The sequence below is a fragment of the Drosophila ficusphila genome, unplaced genomic scaffold, assembly GCF_018152265.1.
Source record: "Drosophila ficusphila isolate 14025-0441.05 unplaced genomic scaffold, ASM1815226v1 contig_106, whole genome shotgun sequence".
Taxonomy (NCBI): Eukaryota; Metazoa; Arthropoda; class Insecta; order Diptera; family Drosophilidae; genus Drosophila; species Drosophila ficusphila.
In genome coordinates this window covers 3,020,512-3,038,745 of record NW_025063993.1, presented here as the reverse complement: position 1 = coordinate 3,038,745, position 18,234 = coordinate 3,020,512, and the positions used below count along the sequence as shown (strand labels likewise).

At 39.4% G+C, this 18,234-nt stretch overlaps 3 protein-coding genes across 3 annotated transcripts; all 3 read right to left on the bottom strand.

Moving 5' to 3' along the window:
• Positions 1-8,677: 8,677 nt before the first annotated feature.
• Positions 8,678-9,436, bottom strand: LOC108088853 (histidine-rich glycoprotein-like). The gene has a single exon (XM_017186828.2). The coding sequence runs from the start codon at positions 9,401-9,403 to the stop codon at positions 8,801-8,803; it is 603 nt and encodes a 200-aa protein (XP_017042317.1). The 5' UTR covers positions 9,404-9,436; the 3' UTR covers positions 8,678-8,800.
• A 2,970-nt stretch (positions 9,437-12,406) lies between these two features.
• LOC108088856 (histidine-rich glycoprotein-like) lies at positions 12,407-13,143 on the bottom strand. Its single transcript, XM_017186831.1, has one exon. It carries the CDS (start codon positions 13,111-13,113, stop codon positions 12,538-12,540), a length of 576 nt encoding a protein of 191 aa, XP_017042320.1. The 5' UTR covers positions 13,114-13,143; the 3' UTR covers positions 12,407-12,537.
• Positions 13,144-15,203: 2,060 nt separating this feature from the next.
• LOC108088852 (histidine-rich glycoprotein-like) lies at positions 15,204-15,935 on the bottom strand. Its single transcript, XM_017186826.2, has one exon. The coding sequence runs from the start codon at positions 15,898-15,900 to the stop codon at positions 15,307-15,309; it is 594 nt and encodes a 197-aa protein (XP_017042315.2). The 5' UTR covers positions 15,901-15,935; the 3' UTR covers positions 15,204-15,306.
• Between the last annotated feature and the right edge of the window lie 2,299 nt (positions 15,936-18,234).

Below are 18,234 nucleotides of genomic sequence, written 5' to 3'. Positions count from 1 at the left end.
GTTGGCAAAATGTCGCCTGCTGGAAAAGTGTTTGGGGAAAAGGCCGAGCGAGCGGACGGGTGTGAAATGAAAAGTGGAGGCAATGAAAACGACGCGAATAAAGGATTGCCGTTCAGATATGGCCAAAATCTGTTGAGTAAACAAGACAAATTGTTGCTGGGCTCTTGAACCAGAGAGTAATTCAGGCCCCCTACACAATTGAATGTTTTTGATTGAGCAAATTCTTTTCTAAGGATCACCCATCATCCACACTACTATTTAAAATAATTATAACTTAATTAATAAAGATAAATAAGGGATCATCAAGAGATTTAAAAGTGCCTTATATTGAATACAATATTTTAATACAGTACGAAGTTGGTTAAACGCAGTTGAAACAATGGTGAACCGTTGTCATTATCTGATTTACTTAACCATTTTTTAGTTACCCAATTTAAGTCCGAGAGTTGCATTAAAGTCGCATGCGAGTTTTGTCCGGTTAACATTCGTGTGCGATAGACAGGCGAACACATACAGATCGCTTAATGCCTGGCCTGATTATCGCATATTAATGAGTTTATTAAACTTTTTCGCTACGACTGATGGCCTAGAGGGGCGGCTGCGACTGGGTGGGCGTGGCTGGGACAGGAGGGGGTTAAGGTCTGGTTAAATGAGCCCATCTCATGTACGGCGGCTGTTTGTGATGCTTTTCACAGCAAATTACAACAAATTATACACATAATTACGCTTTAATGCTTGGCCTGCCCACGCCCCCAGCTTTTCGCTAACGAGACACCGCCCCTGCCACGCCCCCTTTGGCCCCCATCGCCCATCGCCAACCGCCCACCGCCCCTGTTCTTGTCGTGCAACGCATCAATGCAAAGTAAAATTGTGTGTAAAAAATGTGATAATTAACTTAAGTCCTTTGAGAATTTGCGGGAGTTCAACGGGAAAGGTTATGGCCCCACCCACACATATGCAAATGGCGTACATACGAATGCATGTGTGTCTTTATTTTGTTTGTTTGTGCACATAAACTCATTGTCAGTTAATTATGTAAAATGTCATTCATACTCGTGCGCGTGTGTGTTCGCATTATGCCGTCCAAAATGGAAAGGAAAAATGTCGGCATGAAAGGACTTTGCTTTCACTTCAAAACACAACCAGACAACACACCAACACCCACGATTATTCTACACATCTGCATATGTACATATACATATACATACATATGCCTATTTGAATGCGGTTGTGTGTGTTGCGACCGGAAGCCTAATTGTGAGGCTTTTGTAAAATCTCTCCTCGGGGTATAACGATTTTTAAGGTCAGTTAAAGTCTCCTTCATTATCAGGACTTCACCGTGGACAGATTATGACGTATTATGTTTGCTTTAAAGTAAAAAGATTCATCTTGTTTTAATTAATCCCGATGTCTTCTAAATCTGTTAACCAAGATCATTTTGTACAAATTGCATTTGGAACTGTTTATTACAAAATGTAAGTCTTAAAACTCGTATTTTTAAAAACCAATAAATAACATTAAAATAAAGAGTTCTGAGGCTTATCTTTTAGTATTGACACTTATTTTTCTCGATTAAAATGTATAATTAAATTAGTATTTGCTTGGTTTTACATTATAAATATATATTATAGCTTTATAGCTCACAGCAAAGCTTAAAGTCCTTCCGTTTAGTATATTTGCCTTTATCGGTTTCCATTGGCTATTAACACCAGCTAAAAAACACGAGCAAAGAGTGTAAGAGTGGCTTGTTATGCGAAATAATAACATTTCACTTTTGTGCTGGCATTTCATGTGGCTTCATAAATTTAAATTATGTTTACCCACAGAACACACGCAAACACGCACACATGGCCAGGTGTTTTATAGAATTATTCCCGGCTTCCGTGGCTCGCTTTTCATTTCATTTTTGGCATTCGAGCCCCGGGAACCCTTCGACTTTTCTTCATTTGCTTTGTTAATGAGCGCCCCATAATGCATACAATTAAAGACGGCAACAAAGGCGGCAATTCTTTGGAAGAAGAAGGGCTGGGGAGCAGATCCTGTCGGAGGCAATTAGATGTCCTCGTTAGGCAGAGGTTGACTTCCTGTTATTCTGCCGGGATGCCATGCATGACGGCAGTTTAGCTCCGCCTCACATCTGATAATCCTTTATAAATAATACATTAAACGCTTGCTTGGCTGCGACCTGTGGCACTGGTTTTCTGCTCGGATGCTGGTCTGCCGTGGTGGATGGATGCCGCCCCGAAAACCTCAGACCTATTTAATTCAATTTGCATAAAAGTGCTCGGCATTTTATTAACCCACTAAACGTAATTTAGTGCCCGGAGCCCACGCTTCAATTGGCCCGCTGATGGAGTGCCAGTTAAGGCAAAGGCGCTCCCTCCTACTCCTCGGCTCTTGCCGATTTCTTGCTTCCTGCCTCCCTGGAGAGTCCTTCGAGACCTTCCCCACCAATTATCGAAAGCCTCCCCCACAGCGCCTCACTTTTGCTGCCTCCGCCAGCCGACCTTGCGCCTAGTCAACCGTTAAGTGGGGCTTTTTGTGGCGGACTGCTCTTCGGCCACGACATGGCGTTCCATTTAAATCCCGTCGCTGCAGTTTCCTTCCCAAAAAAATATATTCCCCCTGTCGGGAATTCATGCAAAAAGCACAAAGCCGCAGTGAAATGGGTCAGGTCTTTGGGGCTGACTAAGCTGAAACACTTAATAGCACTTATACGTTCAAACGAGGGGATCAAAATGCGGTCTCTAATAGGTTTAACATTTGGGCATTATCGGGATTGTAACAATTATAACGTAAAGGTATTATTGTGCAAGAAACGATTCCAAATTGACTTATTGTTCAGACAACAAAATACCATTTTTATACAAAGTGGAAAATATATTTGCTTTTTTTTGTATTAGGTATAAATGGATTTAAATAGTTGAGATTATGTTTAATGTTTAATGATACTTAGCTTTTATAAAAAGTAGTCTACTTAAATTGTTCCTTTTTCCATGCAATAAATTCTTTATTGTTAATATTTTTCATTTCAATATTTCAATCAATTTTAAATTTTCATTTAGTTAGAATTTTTTTGGGATTCCCGTTTCTTCAAATCCCACAATGCCAAACTTTAGTGGAAGTTAGGAAGTTTGTAGTACGTTAATTCCGAAAGAAACCACAAAAACAATCGTTTTTCCCGCCTAACGCTTTCCCATTAGCAAAAGTTTTTCTTTGTCTTCAACAAACATCTGTTGGCCGATAATTAAAGCATTTTTAATGGCCATCAACGATGACCTTCGAGCCAAATCTCCGGCTGACACAGTACATAAATACACACAGTTTTTGGGTTAATTACGCAAAATAATCATATTTTTTGGCCGCACTGGCAAGGGGCAGAGGAGTTCGGGGAGGAAGCTAACCAGCAGGTCCACTTTGACCTGCTTTTGTTATCATAAAACGCCACAGACGCCACCGCCACCGCCACCGCCACATGTGTGTGTATATCTATGTGGAAAGTTTCGGCACATTAAATGAAATTTAATTCCTGCCGTCATAAGCAGCCAGGACAAGTCGGGACAGCAGCTGGACAGGCCAAAGTACCACGCATCAGGAGCAGGGAGACCTCGCAGGAGCCGAGGGTAACCGCCGAAAACTGTAGCCAATGTTTCTGGTGCTGCTTTGGCAAAGCCTTCTTGTGTCATGTTGGTCTATGCACGGGGAAAAAAACTATCGGAGCAGAGGGTTTTCAACTAACTATATATTCGAACCCTAAGACTATCATAATTGATATTCTTTAATATAAAAACTATACGACAAGAAAAAATGATTCAATTGGAAAATGACAAATGGTTGAATTTGAACTTTAATTATTAGGGGTACAGTCCAAATTTTGGTCGTTATACTTTTGTGAATTGAGGACCTTTGTAAACCTCAACTGCATATTAAATATTCCCAGTAAAAGTTTGTTGACAAATCAGCTTTTGAATTATATAATAAAGTATTTAAGTAAACACCTCATCTTCTATCTAATTATTTAGAGTACTTTCTGTATCTTAGAACCGCAGTGCGTTTTCTTCGTGTGCACCCGCATCCTTTTACGCCATGTCCATGGCCACATCCTTCCATTTTAGCCACCCTCCCCGCCCCCCCTTCGCTTTGTACGTGTCCTGGGCCTCTGTTTAAATGTTATTTAACGCTGGCCCAGAAGTGTCATGACTGCCAGCCATTGTTGTATGTGTGTCTATGTGTGTGCTGGTGCATGGGTGTTTGTGTGGGCGTGGCAAACTCATAAAATGCCGCACAGTTGTTGCAAAATTTGTGGCCATTCCTCGTTGCGAAGTCCGGCACACCCCCTTTCTATTTCCTCACGTTTAAAGCGGACCCCAAATCCCGAAAAAAAGTATATTTGGGGAATTTCACGCTCATCTGACTAAATGGTTTTATAGGTTTTGATATTTGCTCATTTGTTGATCCGTTTCGTTCGTTGAATTTAGTATTAATATTGTTTCTGTTGTTTTTGCAATTTATGAGGCGGTCAATTTCGGACTTTCCGACCCAAATTCCATGCTTCGTTATCCTTTGCCATTTTTCGGCTCGGACCCAATCATGTAAAGCTATTTTTTGTGTCTGAGTTGGCAGAAATGCTGCTGTTAGATTTGATATGTTAATCATATTTTATGTTTTATATTTTGCGCTCCAACTACTTGATTGCCGACCTCGGCTTTATCAAGATATTTGTCTGCTGCCCAAAAGGGCGTGAAATTCGGGCAGTTGGTGGTGAGTGGAAGGAAGTGGGAGTCTGGTGGCCATTGGTTTCCTAGTGGGTAGGTCAAGGTACACGACAAAAGTCTTGTTGAGAAGGTAACCAATTAGCGTCAATACGCATTGGTGTCCTATTAGAAGAGTGAAATAGTAAATAGTATAGTATGAAATAGAGATAATGAACTCTTCATTTTCTAATAAAGAATTTTCCATGCAGTCAGTCGTAAATTTACTTTGGCAAATGTATGCTACATTTTTTATAAATATTTCGTGGCTAGCTGAAGCTCTCAATCAGTATACAACCCAAACTAAGGCAGTCAAACAGCAATCCAATTACCTTATTCATATGATCATCAACCGCAAAAATTTACGAAATCCCCTGGGGTCATTTTATGTCCTAATCCTTCGTTTTGATGTCGCTTCCCGTTCGCTGAGAGGACGTCTTCAGTTGATATGACATTTAGGCCAGTTTATGGGCTGACCTCGTTGCTGTTTGTGAGCGAGAGCCTCTCGTCCCACGGGGCGTATGCGCCATATTTCAGGCAGCTGCTTGTTGCTCTTGGCCGGCCGGCGGGTCCGTGGCCATAATCGTGCTCATCATCATCAACTTTCTTCATCTCCATCATCATATTCACAACTTAACGTCCACTTTTCCGTCAAACAGGCCGTAAAGTGGCATTTCCGTTGTCGTTCCGCCTCCCCGTTCATTCGTCTGCTGCTTCGTTTGCCAGTTGCGCCTTTTTGTATGCAGCATAAAATTAAATTATTTGTTGCATAAGCCTCGCCACGCCCGCCTTTCCCCGCTTTCCCTGCTTTCCCCGTCCTTCCCCCTTTCGCTTTTCCGCCGACGCCCTGCAAAAGCCAACGAGGCATGCAGCAAAGTGCTAAGCCATGAGAAAGTGTGCACTTGAAGCAGCACAAGCCACCATGATGCACTTTTCCGCTGGGCCCTGGCCACGCCTACTTTGCGTCAAGGCGGCAGTGGTGCTGAAATTTCGAGTGGCGAACATAATACGTAGAAAATATTATTTTCTTAGCCGTTTCACCTTGGTTAAGTAAGCTATGCCGTATATTAAGTTGTTTACTTAAATTCCAAAACTTTATTTTTTAATACAACAAAATACTGGGTTTCTTTAAACTGATTTCTCTATTATAAACAATCTATAAAACTAAGAAATGGCTTTATTAGTTAGTTACTTAGTTGATTTTTTGTATTCACTTTACCCAGATAACTTTGTAAATATGTTGACCATTAGGCATACTTATTGTTTAAAGCAGATATGCTACTTCGGTTTTAAGCTTATTATAGCTGCCATTTCCGATTTTATAGAAATCCCAATAATTAGAACATGTTGAAGTCAGTTGAAGGCGACGCCGCTTTGGTTCCACTTCAATAAAGTACCCGCTCAAGAAATAAAATATGAAACCTATGACAACACTGTGCAAGTTCGGAAGCTGAGGAAGGTGGGGATGGGGCTGGGATCGCCGGGTCACATTATTATACTTTGAGCGGCGCCGAAATCAGCAAAACTTTCCCGTACCCCCGCACCCCCGCACCCCCTGCACCCATTGAACCCCGCCTGTCACAACAACATTGCAGGACGGTCGACGGAGAACTGAACACTGGCGGCGGCGAGGGGAGGCGACAGTCATTCCAGGCGCTGCTCTTTTCCACTCCTCGCCGACACCCCGACCACCTCCCTTTGGGATTCATTTTCGTTTCATTCATTTATTCGTCGCTAGCTGCTTTTCATTCATTTTGAACTTTCGACGATTTAATTCGGCTTTCGAGCTGCTTTTCCTTCTTTTCTGACTCTGTTTCAGTTTTCCCCTTTGGCCAAGCGCAACAAAAAGGTTGAAGGGGAAACAGGACTATATTTCGGAAAGAATGCAATTGAGGCACACTTGCAGAAACAGGCATTAACTGAAAGTTCTCCTGGAATTTGAGAGCCAAAGTTAGGTAGCTAGAACGACAATGAATTCGTTGTAATAATAGTATGCAAAAATAAAACAAAATATTATCATTTATTTGAATAATGCTCTTTGAAAGAACTATTATGAAAAATAAGCATTAGTTCTTGAAAAGGTCAAACTATCAAAAACAAACGTTGACTTAATTTCACAATTTTATATCATTTAATAAAATATTTTTGAAGAAAACCCGGCTTGCCATAACTGATGGCTAAGTGTAATGACTTTAATCATTTTGGTGGTAGATTTAAATCAACTTAGCTACTTTTCACTACTTCGACCAAAACTGCTCGAAATATGAATTACTTTCACGACAAAAGCCGCTTTATATTCGATGTACCTCGATGGCAACAATAAATTTCAGTCCCTGAACCCTTGGCATAAATTTCACGTCTGCGTTTCGGTCTTTGTGTGAGCTTTCCATTCGGATTTTTTTCTTTTTTTTTTTTTTTGCGTTGACCCCACCTGGTCGCCTGCACGATTGCAATCTCCATTGCTCATTTGCATTTTTAATGAAACCTGATAAAGGCGAGGAAGTGGAGGTGGGGCCAAGACTGGACGACAGTGTGTGGAGAAGCTGCAAATTATGAGCCGAAGGCAAGAGGCAAAGGACACTACCCGCCACTCTTTCTGCGGCTCCCAACCAACAGCACACAGGCAGTACTAGCTCGGCAAATAAATCCGGCCATATCCCGCATATCCCTATCCGAACTGTCAACAGTTTGTCGCTTATCGCGGCGACGAAATTTTCTCTCTGTAACCAATAAATGTTTCAACATCATTTACATTTCGGTTGCAGTCTTATCCTCGGAGCATTGGCAATGGAATTTCCCGGGGCAGGGACTTCAATCATTCTGGTCCTTCGGATGCCTGGGGTCAGCTCTCAGCTCGGTTTTCGTGGCGGGCAAACAACACTCGCAGATTTATGTGACCGCAAAACTCTGCTTCACGGCATAAATTAATGTTTAATTGATGAATTTATATGACGAGTGCAAGATGCTCTGGCGTCCCTTGAAAAACCTTTCATGAAAACGTTGACCAGAAAGACAAAAGAAACGGGATTGTGACGCTGGAGTTGATTTTTCCTCTTTAGAAGTCTAGTAAATAAAGTCTGTAAAGGTCGGGGCTTATGAAACCGTTTCATAATTGATTGATTTATCGATGTTTGATCCTAACAATGGAGGCTAAAGGTAGAAACCCAACTTAGGTATAAATACTTTTCAAACATATCAAAGGCGCCAAAAGATTTGAATTTACTGTATTTGAATAAACTGCTATACCGATTAAGAAAGCAGTGCTCCTGACAGTTCGCTATGTTCCCAATAGGGGGCGCCTTCGTACAAGCGAAAGGAATATGTAAATTTATGAGCTTAAGCCACGGTACATTTTACTTCAATTGGAATTCTTACATTATACACTTTGAAGTAAAATACCAACATTTAGCCATGTCTCGAACCCCCTCGTCACCGTTCGCGTTGCCAACTGATTTAAGCCTTCGTTAAGTTTAGACTTCTAAGTTTGTCGTGTTGGCAGTCACTTTTTCAAGCAGTGTACACTTAATAAACTGCTTGTCCAATTTGGCGCTAAATTCGAACTGAAGAAATCATTTACATTTTACGGCTAAACTAAAATATTTTGACATTGGGAATTCGAAAAAAGTTACTTTCCTTAAAAACTTATTAGGCTCTTGATGATTTTAGGTCATTTATAACCCGGAAAAAACGTGGGAATCCAAAGATGGTGGGTCTTTCTTATTATTTAGATAGATCGCATTACTCGTTCTAAGTGGATATAAGAACAGTATATATGTCTAAGTTTTCTAGAAATTTTTTCTTATACTAAATTAGCACAGAGACGACTCCTTTAAATAGATTTCTAAGACATAAAACTCAAAACTCAGATTTCACATTTTTTATGATTTTTTCATGGTTTGTTTAATTTAATTTAAAGGGTTTGGTTAAAATTCTGTCTACAAAATAGTAGACAGTAAACAACTATGTGCCAAGTTTGAAATTGGGTCCTTCCTATTTACAATAAATAAGGTGGTCCGCATAGGTTGTATAGTCGCTAGGGGGAGCGACCTTTACCACCACTTGCTACCCTTGTCCTCCCACTTGCTGCTGGTGTCCTGCTTCACATCCGCGTAGCTGGTGGCATGACCATGACCATGTCCATGTCCGTAATCGTGTCCGTGTCCGTGTCCGTGGCTGTGCTCGTAGTGATCGGCGTGTCCGACATGCTTGACGGTTGCCTGGAATCCGCTGTGGGCGTCGGAGGTGTACTCGACGATCCTGGTGCGTCCGTCGGCCTCCTTCATGGTGTACCCGCCCTTGACCTTGTCGCCATCGCGGGTCTCCCACTGCTGCTTGATGTCCCCGGTCTTGGTGTCCTTCACCCCGTAGTCGAACTCGTACTTGGGGTGGTGCTTGGGCTCCTCGTGGTGGCTCCACTGGTGGTGGCTGTCGTGGGAGGCCACTGGCGCCCACTGCTGGTGGTGGTGGTCCTGGCTGGGAGCCCAGGAGTGCGCCTGGTGTTCCTGGTGGTGGTCCTGCCACTTCTTGGGAGCCTCGTGGTGTGTCTGGACGCTGTATCCCACGCCGTGTCCGTGATCGTATCCACCGTGGGGAACATAATGGGCGGCAGCCACGCCCAGAAGAGTGCAGCAGAGGATAAGTTTCTGAGCCATTTCCGTTGGTTTCTAATCGACTTGCTTGGCCTAATTCGCAATTCGAACTGTGATAATTGGTAGACAGAGCCCCACGCTTTTATAGCCTAGCCCATTCTACAGATTTCAAGGTTAATGAGCTGGAAAAAAGAAAGAGCCGATGAAAAAGGTACGCTTAATTCGATTTTTTTCTAAATGTGTTCGTTTTTCGGATAAAGAACAATATTAGTGCGCCTGGCAAAATAAATTTAGCAAACAATTTAAACTTTGACAGGAAATATTAATGTCAAGGAAGTGGAAATATAGTTTTGCGTATCAATGTTAAACTAAGAAGGACAACATTTTATTAAAAGCTTAAATAATTAAGAAAACCTTAAAAGAATCAACATATGTAGCCCATCACGTCGATATAAATATTTTCTTGTCCCCTTGTCCATGTTTCTGTTTCTTCGCAAACAAAACTCTTAGATTACGAGGGAATCGGACGATTATATCATATAGCTGCCCTTGAAATAAACAAAAATATATATATTATAGTAAATGAATTAACTTTTGAACGACTCTTAAAACTAAATTTAATATAAATCAAATGTCAATATTTTAAATCCAAAAAACTTCTTAAGTAATAGCTTAACTTTTTGAAAGTATGAAAGGATGCTATCCGAAGCTTATATACACTTACAGTTTACTATTGTCAGCAATAAAGTAAACTTTATATATAGTCTCCAGTCTTGCGATTTATAATATTAAAATACTTCAAAAGAAACCGTTTAAACTGTTTTTATACACTTGCAGAGAGTATTATAATATAAGTCAGAAGTTTGCAACGCAGTTAAGGAGACACCTCAGAACCCACAAAATATATATTTTATTGATCAGCATCACGATCTGAATCGAAATACGTCTGTACGTCTGTTCGTTTCTCTTAAAACTAGCTCCTATATCGGATAGCTCCAATTGTAGTGATTGAAAAAAATTATCACTCCGTTGGTTTTGATCATATCCACTTGATTTCTTGTAAAAAGTGTTAACTACTATCGAATTTCGAATTAAATTTGATCAAAATCGGAAATCTCTATCATATAGCTTTTATAGGAAAGATCGAATAATCTATACAAAATTATCGAAATAAACAGAAAAAAAATCATGACACCATTGTTTTTCATTAGACAAGCATCATTTTTGGAATATAGAGTTTTATAATGACTCTTGCATTTCGAACTACAACTATATCATATCATATGTCTTATGAGCAATCGTCGAAAATATAGAAACTTAATTTTTTGTATAAAACAATTGTGGTTAAGCCTTTATGTATTTTTTTCGACATATTTGATGACCGCAAGGGTATATAAGCTTAGGCTCCCCGAAACTAGATGGACTCATTCTTGATTTAATAACTATACCTATACTACCAATAGTAAGCAATATATGTGTATCCTTTAAGTCTAAGAGGAGCGCGTACTTTTTAGCTTTTAAGACCAAATTATTGAAATTCAGCAACATAGTAATATAAATTGATCAGAGTCCATAAAAAAAATAAAATATTTACAAAATCGAATTAAAAAAATAAACCTGCTTTGAACCTAAGCCTCTTTTCTCCACGTTGAAGAATCCGGCTTTTAACTCCAAATCAAACACGACACAAAATTACGATATTTTGGTTCAAATTAATACATATTTTTTAATTTTCAAGAATTACAATTTATTCTGAGTTTATGCTTTAAAACCAACTTAGTTAGGGTTTTCCTTTCAAGTAACTTATTTTTTTTAGTTGCTGTATACACTAGGACAACAAATAAAAAAAAATTAGTCTGAAATCAACGTTCTGACCGCTTTGCGAATCGCTTAATAACACAAAACAAATATGTTTTTAACAAGTCTGCTGTACACGGTACATTTTCAATGAAAGCAAAAAATATAGCTGAAAAAATACGATTTTATTTGCATAAAGAAAAGATACAGGTGTAAAAATCCCAAGGAAAACAATAGAAACAATTAACAAGAAAATATACATTTTCTTTTCTTATATATGTATTTATACTTCAATCATTAATTCAAAATCGTTTTATATCTTATTCACAAAGATGTTTTTATACCCTTGCAGAGCAAAGGGTATTATAATTTCAGTCAGAAGTTTGCAACGCAGTGAAGGAGACACCTCAGACCCCATAAAGTATATATATTCTTGATCAGCATCACGATCAGAATCCAAATACGTATGTACGTCTGTCTGTCTGTCTGTCCGTTTGTCTGTCTGCCCGTTTCTCTTTAAACTAGTCTCTCAGTTTTAAAGCTATCTTGCTGAAACTTTACCAAAAGTTGTGTAGTTGTTGCACGCAGGATATAAGTCGGAACGGGGCGGATCGGCTTACTATATCGGATAGCTCCCATACGAGAGAATGAAATGAAAAATTCTCGCGCCGTTGTTTTTGATCGGATCGACTTGATTTCTTCCAGATGGCATTTTCTAACTGCTATTGAATTTCGGATTAAATTTTATCAAAATCAGATAACTCTATCATATAGCTCCCACAGGAAAGATCAAAAAATATATATATAATTAATGGAAAAAAAATTATAACGTCATTGTTTTTAATCTGATCAAAAACAACGGCGGGAGAATTTTTAATTTGATTCTCTCATGTGGGAGCTATCCGATATAGTCGGCCGGTTCCTACTTATATACTGCGTGAAATAACTACACAACTTTTGGGAACGTTTCAGAAAGATAGCTTTAACAAACGGACAGACGTACAAACGTATATCGATTCAGATGGGGCGTTGCAAACTTCTGACTGAAAATATAATAACCTATGCTCGGCAAGGGTATAACAAGTCGTTCTATACGTACCTAAATAAACGCGTTTCGAAGCATCTCACGAAGCATATCACGTAAAATTTGTTAGAAGTTCGAATTTCGACAGTATTCAGTATATTATTAAATTAAGGATTCATAATTATTAAATTTTTTTAAAACCTCAATCATTAGAGTTTCTGTTTTGGGTGGCTTAATAAACTCATTTGGTTTCATATTTTTTCGCATTTTCTGCCCTTGCTTCGCTTTATTTACAAACTAAATAGTTCGAGTTTTGATTCTATTTACAATAATTTACATAGTTCGAATCGGTTGTACAGTCGGTCGGTTCGCCTCTTTACCACCACTTGCTGCTCGTATCCTGCTTCACATCCGCGTAGCTGGTGGCATGACCATGACCATGTCCATGTCCGTACTCCTGTCCGTGTCCGTGGCTGCGCTCGTAGTGATCGGCGTGTCCGACATGCTTGACGGTTGCCTGGAATCCGCTGTGGGCGTCGGAGGTGTACTCGACGATCCTGGTGCGTCCGTCGGCCTCCTTCATGGTGTACCCGCCCTTGACCTTGTCGCCATCGCGGGTCTCCCACTGCTGCTTGATGTCCCCGGTCTTGGTGTCCTTCACCCCGTAGTCGAACTCGTACTTGGGGTGGTGCTTGGGCTCCTCGTGGTGGCTCCACTGGTGGTGGCTGTCGTGGGAGGCCACTGGCGCCCACTGCTGGTGGTGGTGGTCCTGGCTGGGAGCCCAGGAGTGCGCCTGGTGCTCCTGGTGGTGGTCCTGCCACTTCTTGGGAGCCTCGTGGTGTGTCTGGACGCTGTATCCCACGCCGTGTCCGTGATCATATCCACCGTGGGGAACATAATGGGCGGCAGCCACGCCCAGAAGAGCGCAGCAGAGGATAAGTTTCTGAGCCATTTCCGTTGGTTTCTAATTGACTTGCTTGGCCTAAATCGCAATTCGAACTGTGATAATTGGTAGACAGAGCCCCACGCTTTTATACCTTAGCCCATTCTACAGATTTCAAGGTTAATTAGCTGGAAAAAGAAAGAGCCCATAAAATAGGTACGAAAATGCTTTGAATTTTTGTAGATTTTTTATTTTTTCATATTCGTTTATAAAACAATATTTGTGTGCCCTGCAAATTGAAATAAAACCTTCGCAGAAAAAAATAACATTAATGAAACGGTGTGCATATCACTTATAAACCATCTGAACAATGTTTTCATCAGGATCAACATTTTTTAAACCTAAGTAGGTTTATTATTAGGCAAAAGGCTCATAGGAAAATTTAGTTCGGTTAGTTTGGCATGGTTCTGAAACATTTCCAATCCTTAACTATTACATCAGTTATTTAAACATCAAAATTTAAATATTTAAACATTAAAACTTTAAACGCGTTTATCTCGGAACCACGTTTTCGGACCTTACGGAAGTAATTGAAGGCGTTGGGGTTAACCAATCGTCATCAAATTTTTTTTATATGTTCCTAATTGTTTCCTTTAACTGATGAACTAGGATTATCCAAAAATATTGAAAAAGGTTTATTTGAGAAAATAATTAGTGAGAAATAAAGGTCGAATATCGTAATTTTTTTCTAAAGCTATTAACTTTTGCAATTTTAATTTTTTTCTGATCCTAGTTCATTTTATGCACAATACTGTACACTTTAAGAATCTTTTCGGTTTTTGTGTTTCCGATTACCCGTTTTGGCTGAATCACTTTCGTAAGCGGGACACCTTTTCGCCGACATGCCGCCACTGAGGAACGCCCCCTCCCGCCCCTTTTTTGATTTTTACATTTCGAAATTTTTTTTCGCAAAATAAATATGTTTTCAAATAAAGTTGAAAATTTCATCTTTTTATCTTTAACCGTTTTCTCAAAACATTTTTTTTTTAAATTGCCATTTTTTTGCCCCACAAGGTGAGAACCTGCCTTAAAACATTTTTTTGACTTTTAATCGTTAAATTGTATTCGTTAATCATTCAACATAATATTCGACGAAGCTTTACATTTGTTCAATAAATGTTCTATATGTGTTTTGATTGTTCTTTTGGTAGCTATAAGATATATAGGATCGATTGTACCTTTGTATCCTTTTTCATACATGTAATCACGCACATTCCTAACATTGTCTTAAATTTAAACTTTTAGTAATCTGTATCCTCTTGTCACCTGGCTTTTGGTTTGACTTCATTGTTATTCACTCTCTTTGATCGCATTTACCAATTTACCAATCAAGTTCTTCTCCCTTGCCTGGCAAGAGTATATGGCTTGGATCGACGGCCTTATCTCTCCCCTGTTCCCCGTTCCAAGGCGAACTGTTGTAATTTGGCCTAAATGGTTTCTCCGGCATTTTCGGCCCCTCCGCTGTTTATAGACGCTTCTCCCTTGCTTTTCAATTTGTGGGGAGTTTAAATCTCCTCGCAAGCCCGTAAAATTTTGTCGTTTTAAATTGTTGAAACTAATTGCACTTCAAACAAAATATACACATTATTTATTTCTAAAGTAGATCATAAAAGTCGGGCGACTTTCTACTTGACAAGGGTTCAATTTCGTTCAATTAAACAGAAAAACGTGTTAGTTCATTACCAAGTAAAGTTTTGATGTATCTCAACTTATTCAATTTTGCCCATAATCATATATTGCAGAATTATAACACACTTTAGTTATTATTTTATTAATTATCCTAAAAATAAAAATAGGTTTTCTTTCTAAGAGTTTTTGTTGTTCCATTATTTTCTTATTTTTATGAAAACTACGTGGTATAGCAATAATACTATCATTGTAGTATTATTATTAATAATATTAACAATAACAAAATTGTAAAAGGTGAAAAATTGGCATACAATTTTCCAATCCAACTCTCCAACTCCAAAAAGATAAAATTGTTTTATTATATACGAATGATTCCCTCAACGTTCTATGGCGATTTTGATTCGCGCTCAAAGCCTTACATTTATGAACAAATAACAAACTCATTTGTTTTCATGTTCGCATTTTCTGCTCTTTGCTTCGCTTTATTTACCTACTAAAATAGTTCGAATTTTGGTTCTATTTACAATAATTTACATAGCTCGAATCGGTTGTACAGTTGGTCGGGTCGCCTCTTTACCACCACTTGCTGCTTTTGTCCTCCCACTTGTTGCTGGTGTCCGCCTTCACATCCGCGTAGCTGGTGGCATGACCATGACCATGTCCATGTCCGTACTCCTGTCCGTGTCCGTGTCCGTGGCTGTGCTCGTAGTGATCGGCGTGTCCGACATGCTTGACGGTTGCCTGGAATCCGCTGTGGGCGTCGGCGGTGTACTCGACGATCCTGGTGCGTCCGTCGGCCTCCTTCATGGTGTACCCGCCCTTGACCTTGTCGCCATCGCGGGTCTCCCACTGCTGCTTGATGTCCCCGGTCTTGGTGTCCTTCACCCCGTAGTCGAACTCGTACTTGGGGTGGTGCTTGGGCTCCTCGTGGTGGCTCCACTGGTGGTGGGAGGCCACTGGTGTCCACTGCTGGTGGTGATGGTCCTGGCTGGGAGCCCAGGAGTGCGCCTGATGCTCCTGGTGGTGGTCCTGCCACTTCTTGGGAGCCTCGTGGTGTGTCTGGACGCTGTATCCCACGCCGTGTCCGTGATCGTATCCACCGTGGGGAACATAATGGGCGGCAGCCACGCCCAGAAGAGTGCAGCAGAGGATAAGTTTCTGAGCCATTTCCGTTGGTTTCTAATCGACTTGCTTGGCCTAAATCGCAATTCGAACTGTGATAATTGGTAGACAGAGCCCCACGCTTTTATACCTTAGCCCATTCTACAGATTTCAAGGTTAATTAGCTAGTAAAAAGAAAAAGCCGATGAAAAAGATACGAAAATGCTTTGAATTTTGTAGATATTTTATTTTTTCATATTCGTTTATAAAACAATATTTGTGTGCCATGCTAATTAAAATAAAACCTGTGTAGAAAAAACTACTATAAAGAAAACAGTACGCATATCACTAATAAATTAAATGAACAAAGTCTTACCAGGATCAACATTTTTTTGTGTCTTAAGTAGAAAGGTTTATTATTAGCCAAAAGACTTATTGGGAAATTTAGTTTGGTTTGAGTCTTTTTATTATACATGCTAATACGCATGCTTCTGAAAAATTCTCAATCCTTAAGGATGTGAAAGTTATTTAAACATAAGCTTAAGCCATAAGTTTCCAGAGCAATGGAAGATACCCTTTCGACCCCATTAAGTTAATATTTGCCTAATTAGCATATTTATCTAAGTCGATTTAGACACGAACGTCTATTTTTCTGTCTCTAGTCCCTAAGTTTTTAAGCAAAATCACTAAAGTTTTATTAAAATCTTTTTTCTATTGCAGGAAGTATATGGCCAGGAAAAAATAATTAAATGATAATTATTGTTTTTAATTTTACAGTCAAGATTTTGTGTATATGGTGTTTTTCAAAGACTAAGCCAGATCTTAATAGGCTAAGGTTTTATGTTAACTGCAAGCGATTATAAGCTTCTTATCCGCAAAACCAGCACACTTTTTATAACCTTGCAGAGCAAAGGGTATTAAAATTTCAGTCAGTTTGCAACGCAGTGAAGGAGACACCTCAGACCCCATAAAATACATACACATATTCTTAATCAGCATTACGATTAGAATCGAAATACGTCTATATGTCTGTCCGTCTGTCTATGTCTATGTAAACTATTGTCAGTTTTAAAGCTATATTGGTGAAACTTTCCCAAAAGTTGTGTAGTTGTTGCACGCAGAATATATGTACATAAGTCGGAACGGAGCGGATCAGCCGACTACATCGGATAGTTCCCATACGAAAGAATGAAATAAAAAATTCTCAGACCGTTGTTTTTGATCAGATCGACTTGATTTCTTCTAGATGGCGTTTTCTAACCACTATTGAATTTCGGATAAAATTTTATCAAAATCGGATAACTCTATCATATTGCTGCCATGGGAAGGATCGGACAGGCAGACGGACAGACGTACAGACGTACAGACGAAAAAACGTATATCGATTCTGATCGTGATGCTGATCAAGAATATTAATACTTTATTGGGTCTGAGGTGTCTCCTTCACTGCGATGCAAACTTCTGACTGAAGTTATAATACCCTTTGCTCTGCAAGGGTATAATGAACGAAAAAGTTAAAATTGTCAAGCCAAGGAGATAGTTGAAATATCGTTCTTCGAAATTATAGGTTGCTCTCTTGTGAGATTTTTACTCTGTAATTAACATTTTTTTTTTTAAATTTATTTTAAAAAGCTCCTTTTGCTGCTGATTATATCCGTTACATATAGATTAAAATTGTATATTGAATTTTTTGATAAGAATCTTCCAGGAGGGAGCAAGTACATACAACCCTATTAAGTATATATATTCTGGATCAGGAACAATATACTAGTCAATCTATTTCTGTCTGTCCAAACACCGCGAAGTTCTTTAGCGTCACAGCCTTTAAGGTTAGAAAACTTTAGAATATATATTGAGATTCAATGCGTGAATGCGCAGGCAATCACGTTTTGTTTTTCGCCACACCCACTTTTACGCCCAGTACCTTTTGGGCGAGTTCGCCTCTATATCCAGTACCCAAACCTTAAAACAATTCAGCTACCTTAGCCAATTAAAGAACCCATAAAAATGCACCCACCTTAGCCAATCCTGGAACGTAAGCAAATGTTGACACCTTAGCCAAGGTAGGCACCTACTGAACTTACCTATGCCAATTAAGCCTCCATACATCTGGCCTGGGGACACCCGATTATAGTGTCCTTTTTTTTTTTTTTTGGCTAAAAAACCTCTTACATGCAAAGATGTGTGAGCAGGGGCATTATTGTGATGCAAAAGCCATGAATTGTATTTCCACAATTCTCGAGGTTTTCTACGAATTGCTTCTCGGAAATGGCTCATAACTTTCAATTAACTTCCTTGTTTATTTTACGGGATACTTTAACATACTGTTCAACAAATTTTTGACTAAAAAAAACCAAAGTGTATAAATAAAAACCTTTTTAGAATGTTAACTATTAAAGA